We start from the raw sequence: 12,558 nt of genomic DNA on the forward strand, positions 1-12,558 counted from the left end.
CGAGATCGCAGCTAAATAGGCTTTATATTACAATTGGTCAATTTCGGTCATAGCTACCCAACTTATTTTCATCGAGTTTTAGCACGTTTAGGCAGGTCTGAACCCTTTTCGCTCCATCAGCATCTCCAACAGATATTTCGCTTATAGACAAAAGCGAATTTAAAAAAGTTAGAACATCATTTACAATTTGTGACTGGAAAACAGGTGTCTTCTTTTCATGTTTGTGGAAGTGTATAGATGACAATTAATATTTTTATTATGAGTCAATTTTCAAGGATTTTCATTTGAAATATGCTTTCTAATTAAAAAAGCTTATGAAACATATTATGGTTTTTAGTTTTGAGCTTTCTGCGACTTTGTATAAACTACGTACAGCCATAATTATAGCATAATAATTATAATAATAGCATTAATTAATATTCGTGCGACATGATTGGCAGTTATTTCGTCGATCGGCGCGATCTTTTGGTAGGCGTAATATAAAGGCGAGGATTGTAGGCGAGTTTCGTAATAGACAACTCGACTTGAATACAGTTCCTGACGCAGAGCAAACCCAAAAAGCTGTTTCTTTCTCATATCAAATTTATTTGAATGAGGTTAATCATATCACCTGGCTCATTTTACTCGTACATTAAATCTGGCCTGGTTTTTTCCTAACCAACGTAATAGCTAATCGGTAAGGTACAATATTTTTGCTTGCCTAACCGCAGTTTTTTGTATTAGCTATCCAGTGAGCACCTTTTATATGTGCACAACATTAAAAAACTTCGGTATTTAAAGCTCATTTATTCTAAAGCATTGTGCTCGGTGAAACTTTGTGTGTTATTCATACAGTTATTTCGTTCTTTAACAAGTAACACAGCCTTGTTTATTGAGAATACAATACAGTTTTGTGGCATAAGTTCGAATCTAATTTGCATCATTTTACACGTTTGGTTGCACATATGTTTATATAGTTCATATAAAATAAGGTATGCTGAAAACACATTTTATTATGTCATATTAGCTTGAAATTTTATATGCTATTTATTAAACACTCTTGCTACTACTGTGTTATCTAATTGTTTCTTTACTGTATGTGAGTATTTCTAGATATAATAATTTGATAATTGAAAATGTTTATTTTCTATACTTATTTTTCTTGAACCTGCAATGAGCTAAGCTTGAATTAAACTCAAGCTAAACTCATATCCAAAAGCTGAAATTATTTTACATTATAAGTGTAATGCCATGCTTTCAACTGCACACATTGTCTATACATGAATTTTAAATGGACCACTATTGTCTACAATAATATTTCATAGTGCTCTATTTAATTTTGTTTCAATCCATTTTTTGTCTGACTTAACCATAAAATGAAGTTGAAACTAAAAACACTAACATCATGATTCATCCTGCTAATCAATGTTTTTTTTATAAAAGTTGGTTTATATTAGGATGCCAATATGGCTTTCAGGGCCTTGTGTAGGCCTGCATCTCATAGAGAGTAGTTCCTATATAGTTTGAGGCAGACACCCATATTTATTACCACATCTGATTCCAGAAATAGATTGCAATTAGATGTGAGAATGATTGCCTGTTCTTTGATACTTTAGCTAATGACTTGTTTGATTACTGAAATATGGCAAAAACCCAAGTTAAGTTCATGAAGTCTATTAACTTCCAATAGTATGAAAAGCTGAGCCAATGTTTGATTTTTGAAAAGTTTTGGCAGCATACTGTTTACCCTAATATTGTGAAATCACAAACATCTGTTAGAAAAGAAATTTTACTAATAGGTTAATTTATGTCATTCAAGTGTTCTATTGCTAATGAGTTGTGAATCGCTGTTTTTAGCAAATGGTATTCATTAATCTGCAAAAAGTTCATCAAATACACAACTGTTAGCTTGTTCGTTCTGTTATTGGTAACAATACTTTAACAAGTGTGTGAATAGAGAATGGAAAAACATCTAGTATCTTTTATTTGCAGTTAGAATGCCTGGCAAGAATAAGCAACAAAAGAATGCCTTTTACTTCTTCATGCAAGAGCTTATGCCTGAGTTAAAGAGAGAAGGAAGAGTCTTTCCAAATGGCATGGCTGATGTGGTGCCCATTGCTCATCCAAGGTTTAAAGTACGTAGTTGTTGTTTCCCCTGTGAGCTGTAAAATTGCTCACTGTTTGTATGCAATTGTTGGCAGGGTGGTTGGTATAAATTTGCATTAATGTTTTTATGGTACTGTCTAGATGCTGTCAGAGAAGGATAAAGAACGATACGACAACATGGCTAAGGAAATGAAGCGAAGAATGAGAGGCCAGCCAGGAGATGCCATAAGGCAGGACAACGTTGGCAACATTATAGCTGTAAGCAAGTTCTGCATTGTATGGAACCTTTAGTGCCATTGGTGCATGTACTATTATAGACTGACTGATTATTAGTAGGAATATTGGTGTCCCTACTGAAGCTTGTGATATATAAGCTAAGTTCTCAGATAGTTATGGGTTGTATGAGTGAAATGAATTCCTCGCAATTTGGAATAAGGGAGGAGCGTTAAAAATGTTTTTTTCTTCTCAAATTTTAGTACTATTCTTGCTAAGTGAATAGTTTACTAAAACATCTGTCTATAAGAATCAAATTGGGTTAACATTTTTTGTTGGTGTAAAAGTCAACCAGGCTCTATCATTGTTTGGCCATGCTGTCATTATCATTTTCACTCGGCAGCTACAGTAATTGTTGAGCGGAAGTACCTAAAATCACCATAAACAATAGGTGATTGTTCGCTATATTCTCCTTGGTTTCAACGGCTGGTAGCTTCACGTACATGGTTATTCACTTTCTTGGCTAACTGCCAAATACACGCATACACAATCTATTTTATAAGTGTTCAAGATCGTTATGATTTAGTAGTGTAAACTGATCTTTCTTTCAAGTTTGCTTACACTTTTGAGTGTTCTATATTTCTGAAATTATTTAAATAGTCTTGTTTTGTAGTTTTGGGTAGAATGATATCGGTCGGTATAATTGGGAAGATGTTCCAACAATGTTGAATGTAAACAGGATTGTTACTGTTTGTCTTTAAAGGTCACATGTTACTGTCCTCATTTAAAGTCTTTTGGTAAAGTTAGTATAAAGCTAAGCAAGAGTGGTCCTGATATACAATAACCCATGTTATCAATATTTGCATAGCATCGCCGAGATGAGGTGTCAGAGTATGAGCAAGAGCGGGAGAAAGAAATTCGAGAGTACATGCGTCTCTGGCCACAAAAAGGTGTGTTTTATAATAGGAGACTGTATAGCACCTGTGTAATAGATTATAATAAATGTTCCTCGACTTCCCTATGTGTCTTCATATATATATGGAGATCGGTTATGGAGAGTAGACTAGTGGTATAAAGACAGTGAATAGAGAATATTTGCAGTGTACAAGAAGGATATATCACGCGTACAGGGATGGTGCTGGTAGAATATATGTACTCCCCTATCCATCTTATCATATTGTATGTCTGGGTTAGCTCGCTATATTGTCTGCATACTCTAGAGGAACGAGCTTGGTGCGCACAAACTAATCTGTGAATGATAAGTTAACAGAAACTATAAATTTGTTAAGTTGAGGGAGGCGTTGCATCTTGTACACTGACATTAGCTTACAACATGTCTAGCTTGCTCAAGTGTTAGTTGAATTTATTCATTACTCGTAAGTAGAATAATCGACACAATGGCTTCCACATTTCATGATGGTAAAAATATGAAAATATTTGTTCAAGTCTAAAGGTGTAACACAAACGCTTGGTATCAAACTAGAAAGTTATTACTTGCTTTTAATATTTTAGTGATTTTCTAATGCTACATTTAACTGATATAGAAATGAGTGAAGGCGCTGTAATTTGTATGTTAGGAGAAGACAACTTGTAATAAATATACTAACAAGTAAAATGTTTCTTCCAACCAATATTTTGGTTTGCATTTCAAAGTTTTTAAAGAAAGAGAAGTTCAGTTGAAGCACTTTTCTGATTGAACAAAAGCTGGTATGTTACTGTATGTTACTATTAGATAGGTTAGTAAACAGGTTTTGCTGCTTTCAGGTAACAACTTCAATGTTGCAGTTGTCAGCTCTTGCAATACAATTTTTTTCTTGAAAACCATTGTGTGAACTCTGAATGTCTTCATATTGTTTTTAATAATCTTTAACTTTTACCTTCCAGTTGTTTACCGTAAGAACACTTGCTAAATCTATGTGCACAATCATGCAAATCTGTGCAACAAATTGGTTGAGACAGAATCGAACTCTGGGCTGAATAATAACTAGGAAAACTGCGTTGGTAGAATGACTCGCTACCTGCAGGCGCTAATGTTTTGGCTAATTGACTTTATGATCTTCCGTATCTTTACCAGCATGTAGGAATAATAATTGGTTAGACAAGCGATACTAGTCATGACATCTTGGAGTGAATATTACTAAACAATGCTAACAAATGTTTGTTTTTAAACCACATGCATGCTAGTCAGATGGCTACAAGCAACTTTAAAGAGAAGATAACTTTTGTAAGCATCCGTTGTTGCATCAATCATGTAATTCATAGAATTGACTATTTTAACTTTCTCGTTCTATCAATCAACATTCTTACAGTATCGTAGCACCCTTGAACCTTTAGTAAAAAGCAGGGCCAATGTATAAAGGAGAATATTTAAGAATTATTTCATGTATCTTTTTTACAGCCCTACAATGAATACACCAACTACATTGAAGTGCCCTGTTTGACTTCTCCTAGAGGTTATTATTTTGCCACCTCCACTGTTGTAGCTATAACTATGAGTTATTGTTTATGATTTGGCATCAATCACTGTTTAGTAAAGCCTTTATTGCTCTCTGTATGTCTTGTTTTTCTGTGTTATCATAACTAGTCATAGTAATCATGTTTTTCCCTCATGATAAACTGGTTAGCAGGTTTTAGTAAGCGTAGCTAAGTTGAAAGCCTTTACTCTAATTTGTTTAATATAGAAAACCCATTTTCTAAATAAAAAGCTCGTTTCTAAACATTGCAGTTGCAGACCCAAAAACTGATACTTGGTGTCAAAGAACCTGTTCTGCTCCCTCCTTCAAATAGCCTTTGTGGTTTTTGGTTACAGATATAACGGAAGAGTTATTCCACTTCATTGATGTTCAAAGCTTGTGCAAAACAAGCGATGGTCGGTACATGCCTGTGGAGATCGCTGTTATCGAGTTCTCACTCAAAGATGGCATCAAAAAAGCCTACCATCAGTTCCTTAAGCCTGGGGAAATACAGACTGGCATGAGATACGAGTGCATGAGTCAAAGTGAGTGATCATATATTCGGTTGACCAGTCTCTTGCAGTGTTTCTATCTCACCACTCGGAAGCATTGTTGATGTTTCTCGATAGAACTATAACCTTCATTATGGTATGTGTACATGTACAAGCTTGTTCATATTTGACACTCATATAGGGTTTGAATCAGTCTCCTTTAATGTGTCTCTGTTAGCAGCAGTTTGGTAGACAATCTCTACCTTGACAGGCTCATTGACAAAATCTAGATAAAAAAAATATAATATAATAATATTATATAACTGTATTTATATTATATACTATATAATATTGACATTTATACTTTTCTATCTTTCAAGCTTGTGAAGTTTAAATATAACGGAACCGTGGCAATTGTTAAAAGAATTTTTATTTCCTTGTTTGTCGGTTTTCTTCAGGATACTTGCGTGGTAATCAGGAAATTAAGTTTTCCGCTTAAATGTATTATATTAATATAATGTATTATAATGAGTATATACCATAGTATATATACATGTATATCATAATAGACAGATTTATGCTATGATGAGCATACTGACTCAAATAAAGAAGCTGTGAGAATTGTACCATTTTAATAAAGAGCAACTTTTTGTCATTTCATTTAAGCTCTTAACCTTTTTTGAATTTGCCTACCTTTATTTGTCTAATAAGTTGTGTTGACATTCTAAATCTCATAACAGGCATGATAGAGCTGGATTTCAGCAATGTCAAACTAATAACATTTAGTCCAGTAAAGGCTGAATAAATACGTATATGTCAAGCGATATTGCTGGTGAATTTGAAGGTGTTGGCACTGCTGTTGTAATTGTTGAGCTCCAGTATCTTCGCATACGTTAGACGCGCTTGATATTTACGCCCGCCGTTTTGTTCTGATTGGCTAGCTAGTCGTCAGTTAGTTTAAAATAAAACCTGAACCATGCGGAAAGAAAGCAGTTCTCCTTAAAATAGAAACTGTATTGCTTGAAAGCAGAATAACACCGTGTTGAATAAAAGCTGTTTTAAAAATGAATACTATGAAGCATACAATTGGTATTATGAACCTCATGATTATGAACCTCATGATTATGAACCTCATGATAATTTATTTGCGTAAATCTCGATGACAAAAAAACTAGATTCATGTCAAGTAAGCATTGTGAAATGCTAGATGCATTTACTCTGATGCTTTGGCCAGAAGTTACTCATTGGGTGAAGCCGTCACAGCATTGGTTTATATTACGCTACACTTTGTCAAGTTTCTCCTGTAATTGTCAGCTCATGGTCCATATTGACACAGGTGAAGATACACACAAGATACCGGTGGAAGGCCATCCAGATGCAAACAGTAGTTACCTCTCAGTTCAGAACTCTCTCGAGAACTTCCTCAACCACTCTGGAGAACTGTCTTATTATCCTCCTGTATTTGCTTTGAGAGAAGAATGGAAGAAAGTGCACTTTACTCTAGATTTTATTAAGCAAAATTCACAGCTCGGCCGAAGGGCTGCCAATATTAAGGTAAACATTGTTGGCATTTGAATTAACTGGTGCAGTAATAGACTCTGTTTTTTCGAAAGATGTAATTTATTTAAAGATTTGCTTTTCTGTAATTGTCTATTACTAAGCTGGCCTCATCGCTAGTAATTTGGCACTCAATGAGAAACTATCCAGCCAAAGCACAGGTATTTTCACAAATAAACAAAATGAAAGTGCTCTACATGTCTCTCACAAGTCTATAAAACACTTGTTGATTAGGTCATGCCATGGCCTGACATACTGTAGGTCCTATTACTGCTATTTCTAGTATAGAAATAGCAGTAACATGACCTACTTTAGCAATCTTATTAAGAAGAATGACTTCGCTATGCTAATTGCAGATCTCTATATAGTCTGTTAAAGATTGCAAGCCCTCATGAGACCTCTCTTGATAAGACGTCTCTGTGATGTTATAAATCTTATGTCTTACTTAGGTTTATGAGCTTGAGAGCCTTCTGGTTGGCTTGGTAGATCATTCGGGTAAAGGCGCGCCAACCAAAGCTGCGGCCAATGATGTACTCACAAGCACCACACACGATTACCATCAAGGACTCAAGTGCAATTACCATGAAGAGTTGGAATGCAAGCACTGCTCTCTCCTTTGGGTTCGTAAGTTCTGGTAAGTAATGGTTTTGTAACCTGAAACTGCTCTGGTCATTTTTTCCCACTATTTACATATGCATTGTATATGTATTATTAAAAATAAGTGTATGTTGTACTCTGACTCATTCTTATGTATTTCAATACAGTATTTTTGCTATTAAATAGTTTTCAGGCTTTTTGTAGTTATGCAATTGCCGATGCTCTAAAGAAACTATACGACTATGAGGTGAAACCTCGTACCCATCTTCCAACAGTTAAAGGCCCCCAGTTTTCCGTAACATATGAGGATGGAAAAAGTTGGGGTCCCCCAAAACCCACCGCTCAACCAAATCCAGTAGGTTTTTCAAGCTAACTTATGGCACTGCTATTTTGCTTTCAACTGTAATAGAATCACTGTTAATTGTGATTCAGTATTATCAATCACTATTAACAGTGATTTAATAACTGTTAATAGTGATTGCATTTTATCAACTGCATATATATACAAAATTGAATTGGTAGGTAAGTTTTTGTTATGTTCCAGATTAAATTTAATCGTTCATCTTTCTTCATTTCGCATCTGGTTATCCAATTGTCAGTGTTCACTGTTAGATGCTGCAATGTGAATGCATGTTCAGTTTGGCACTTCTACGAATGAAAGTTTAAATATTGTAGACCTTCAAGACTCCAGCCAATCTTCCAAAAACGGAGTCGGTGCTGGCTAGAGTAGCGCAGCCTGCCCCAATCTTCCGTCCTGCTGGCGCTGCAAATTTAGACTATGCTAAAAATAAGTCCGGTGATATGAGATTCCAACAACACGGTGCGCGACATCCGGCTCCGCACTCTAATTTTAGTAAGCCTTTATCGTGGCCTTTAATTTATCTGTGCTTCTCTGTTGTATAGCATTGTCGCTTATACCTGTTGAGCTCTTCTTGTGTAGAGCACTTCGCAGTTTGGTCGCAGCCTTCGGTATGTTCCACCGGGTTCTGTAAGCTGTACAAATCTAATTAAAAGTTGGTGGTTAGTAGGCATAATCTATAATTGTGAGCTATACTTTTAATGTTAGTTTCTTTAAATCAATCGTACTAGTGATTTAGAAAGACATTGTCTTACATGTTGGTGTAAAACGCTGGCACTTACTGCAGCATGGTAATTTGGTTAAAGCACATTCTGTTAAAAAATAATAAATATCACTAGCAGTTTATATCGGAACAATTTCTTAAAATGCTTCAGATTAATAATTAGTTCAAAGCAAACAGGTGTATCAGCTCAGGTAATTATGGTTGTCAGTTGTGTTCTCATAACAACGAAAGATCATCAGATGATTTTTAACAACTGGAATAAGAGAAGTTAGATAGTTAGAAAAAAGTTGGTAATCTGGAGACGAAGCAACTAAAGCATTAGTAATCTGAGGCTTAATTTGTTGTAGTGATTACAGATAACTAGTACGATATTAAGGATTTGTTTTCTTTTTATTTTCACCTATGTTAGTAGCACAACTGGAACTCAGGGTTCCAGTTGTGCCCTGAACAACTGGGCAAAACTGTTCAGTTGTGCCCAGTTGTTTCATGGGCACAACTGAACAGTTGTTTCAGTTGTGCCCATGAAACAACTGTTCAGTAGTGCAGCTGTATTTAATCGTAGTTTGACAAACTGTACCACACCTCCATTTCTCATGAAAATAATGAAATGATTCTTGTTCCCTCTTATCACATGCTGCACAGAATGCCCGCATATTGTGCATTATCGTGCTTTTATACCAAACTGGTTGATTATATTTTCCTAAATTGAAATATTTTTAAAAATATATATCGTAACAATAGTTATAGGATCTGGTAAGAAAATTAATGAGTGTTGAAGTACTTATTTCATTTGTAATGATAAATTTGAAAACAATTAAAACCAGTTCGTATGACATGTTGCATAGGTCTTTTATGTTGAAGTTGGCTGATCTTAAATTATTTATTTGATTCCAAGAGCATATGCAAGCCAGTGACTGGTAATTTTTTGTGGTAAATCCTTTTCATGAACAAATTCCTCATCAGCTTAACTTGCGTCTGTCACTTGTAGGTTCAAGACCTAACGTTCCTACTACAAATTATTCCTCGTCTCCTCCACATCACGTGGCAGTAGACTTACCAAGTAAGCATACCTACTTGAATATTAACTCGATCAGATTTTGGGTTCTATATATGTATATATATATAGATATATATGTAAGTGGATTTGAGTAAGCAATCATCATTCGGCTTTTCAGTTCATGGAAATATAGTTTATAAAACATGAATGTTCATTATTTAGGAACAGATTTTGCTATTGTCTTTGAGGTCTTGGAGGCACATCTTCACATGGTAAAAGGTTAAAGCACATAAATTACATAATTTTTTATTATATATTTCAGTACATCAGAGTCTTGGCTTTCGAATGAGCCTATATTCAATACACAAAGAATAATAGAACTATGAAAAACGGGGTGTCAAAAGTACGTCCTGCAAAAAGAAAACACTTGGTTCAGGTACTCAAAATGTGACGTCCTAATTCTCATTTAGCCTTAGGTCGTCGATCCCTTTCGCTGCCATTGAGGCTGCGTTTTTCTGTGACAATCGGTGCTGTTAAACTCGCGTTGCTAATACAATACTCGCGACCAATACAAACACATGTTCTGGGTTAATTAATTATGCTTCAAGAAATGTACTGTCGTTGATAAAGGTAAAGAAATCACATCAATTAAATTATGACCTGCTGTTGCGTGGCCTTTGGACTAAATGTCAATCGCACTCTTGCGAGATCACGCAATGCTTGAAATTAATTAGTCTCAGTCGTCACCCTCAAAATCACATTAAAAATAAAGAGCTAGTGCATAATATCATCGAGAAAATATAGTATGGTTCTTATATATAATTGATATTATATATAAATAAATCTTTATAAATAATATAATATTCTAATATAGTATGGAGTCTGAGGTACTTATCATAGAAATAATATGTACATGGAGAACTAATGACACTGAATCCTATGTCATCTTTATTCGTTTTCTGGAGTTGTCCTACCTTCGCCTGCCACTAGCGTCATTATCGTAGTTGATTAATAAGCGGTAAGAGCACACAAAAACGAATATGAGAATTGTGACATCACAATTTTCGAGACTGCCAGTAAACTTTTTCGCGGTAGAGCTCTGGGGAAATCCTATTAACACCAACCAATGTCTGTCTCATCATGGCAAACAATAGCTCATTCGAAAGCCAAGACTCTGATGTATTGAAATATACAATAAAAAAATTATGTAATTTATGTGCTTTAATGGGCACCGCAACTTCCATCACTATTTTTAATTACATTCAGTAGGGTATTTTATCATATGTGTACAATCGCTTCCACTCAATTCCACCTCATCGACAGTCAACAGTATTCTCTCTTCATTGCAAATTGGTTGTTCATCTTACAAATCAGGTAATCCAATGGAATTTTAGTGAAACTTCTAACCAGTGGTGGTACAAACCAAAAATAACTGAGCATACCACTACAGTTGGGCGCGAAACAGCCGATGTAACAAGTTAACATCATGAATGAAATCACCAAAGTTTGCATAGGATAGTAAATTAGTTTTGATGCGCATAAACCAGAAAATTGTGTTTATGATATACCAATTTCGTAAACAGGTGTAAAATCACAGATTGCGTCAAACAATCTTCCTTCTAGTGGAATTATTGCAACCTTGCATCATTTTTATAAGATCCATTCATGAAGATGGTATGGTCACCTGAATTCGTATTTACTTGGAAAATATTATGGAGTTGTTTGTAAAAATGCTTTTACATCAAAAAATAATTTATATCTGAAGTCTATGTGACAAGATGTTGTGCGATTGAGACTGACCGAGAGGTGAGAATGTGCCAATTGAATAGACTGATTGTGGGTGAAGAGTGGTGTTGCGGATCTACACAAACTGTCCAAACTACTCAAAAACATTTTTCTGACACCCTTTCACTTGTTATAATAATGAATGTATCTTAATTTGCACCCTTTATAGCTGTAGTTGATATGTAGTTTTTTTGTGTGTACAGCATCATCACCATCCAAGAATATCGACCTCGCAGTAAATAGGGAAGCGACTTGGGTGCCAAACTCTAGTTCAAGAGCTTCGTGGAGTAGAAGAACAACACCTGCATCAACACCAAGAGCCACTCCTCAAGCTACACCATTACCAACCCCTAAACATTCGCCTCCCAGAGAAGGTGCCTACTTTCCAGAAGATATGGTCAGACGGCTTGACATTGGCCCACCTCCAGGCTTTGGAGTGCGCTATCCTAACCCGCAATCATCATTCACTGGCTTACCACCGCCTGGTTTTGAGCAAAAAACACGTGTCGAACAGGAACTACAATTTGCTCCGAATTCCAGTGGTGAGTGGCGCTTTTTAGAACATCTGTTCATTAAATTAGTATTACATCAGTTAAATCAAGAGTTTGCATAAGTATAACAAAACTACATTACAACAGGTTGTCTGCTCTTTTTATCAAGTATTATAAAAACAGAGGAATGTATCTTTTTGATGACGTATCTGAAGCAGTCACCTAACTGCTGCTTAGGTTTGCTTAAAAAGCATTTAGTGTATACGTCACAAATTTACCATATTTGGTTGTCATTGCAGGTGGTCGTGGAGACGCAATGGTTCCTACCGATTTGAATACATCTGTCCCACATCTAGGTATGTACTATGTGTAGTATTGTCATATGAGTAAATCAGTAATTGCTCAATTGGTGTGCCCATCCACTCCTGATGAGCCTTCAAGCAAAAAATCTTGCAGTTCCAACCATAAACCTCTAACTATGCTGGTATAGTCAATAGTCAACTATGAACTATCTTATTATAGTTAAGATAAACTATATTATTATAGTTAATAGGTCTATGTTCCAAACCCACTCAAAAGTAAACGCTTATGTTAAACAACAGAGAATATTGTTTGTAACTTTGTGATAATTTATGTACCCTGCCCGGCTGCTCATCAAAACAAATACTGGATATGTTACTAGCAAACAATATTCTAGTAGCAGTAGGTATTATCATCCCAAAACATTGGTGTCGTCTCGAAAATATTGAAATTACTCAGGATCGATTAGATAATATCTAATATTTGTAAAAGAACCGTATAAATGCA

The 12,558-nt window shown here is 35.3% G+C and overlaps 1 protein-coding gene across 1 annotated transcript; it reads left to right on the top strand.

Moving 5' to 3' along the window:
• Positions 1 to 538: 538 nt before the first annotated feature.
• Positions 539 to 11,873, top strand: LOC137393873 (protein maelstrom homolog). The gene is made up of 11 exons (XM_068080584.1): positions 539 to 676; positions 1,972 to 2,114; positions 2,227 to 2,343; positions 3,167 to 3,248; positions 5,108 to 5,296; positions 6,579 to 6,796; positions 7,249 to 7,433; positions 7,601 to 7,751; positions 8,072 to 8,249; positions 9,467 to 9,538; positions 11,464 to 11,873. Exons 2-11 carry the CDS (start codon positions 1,977 to 1,979, stop codon positions 11,871 to 11,873), a joined length of 1,740 nt encoding a protein of 579 aa, XP_067936685.1. The 5' UTR covers positions 539 to 676; positions 1,972 to 1,976.
• Positions 11,874 to 12,558: the final 685 nt, after the last annotated feature.

This window comes from Watersipora subatra, chromosome 4 (genome assembly GCF_963576615.1).
Source record: "Watersipora subatra chromosome 4, tzWatSuba1.1, whole genome shotgun sequence".
Lineage (NCBI taxonomy): Eukaryota > Metazoa > Bryozoa > Gymnolaemata > Cheilostomatida > Watersiporidae > Watersipora > Watersipora subatra.

Excerpts from the sequence above, each read along its gene's own strand:
- LOC137393873 (XM_068080584.1), top strand. The coding sequence starts at position 1,977 with ATGCCTGGCAAGAATAAGCAACAAAAGAATGCCTTTTACTTCTTCATG. Across the intron at positions 2,344-3,166 it reads ACGTTGGCAACATTATAGCT|CATCGCCGAGATGAGGTGTC; the intron begins GTAAGCAAGTTC and ends ATATTTGCATAG. Across the intron at positions 8,250-9,466 it reads GGCTCCGCACTCTAATTTTA|GTTCAAGACCTAACGTTCCT; the intron begins GTAAGCCTTTAT and ends TGTCACTTGTAG.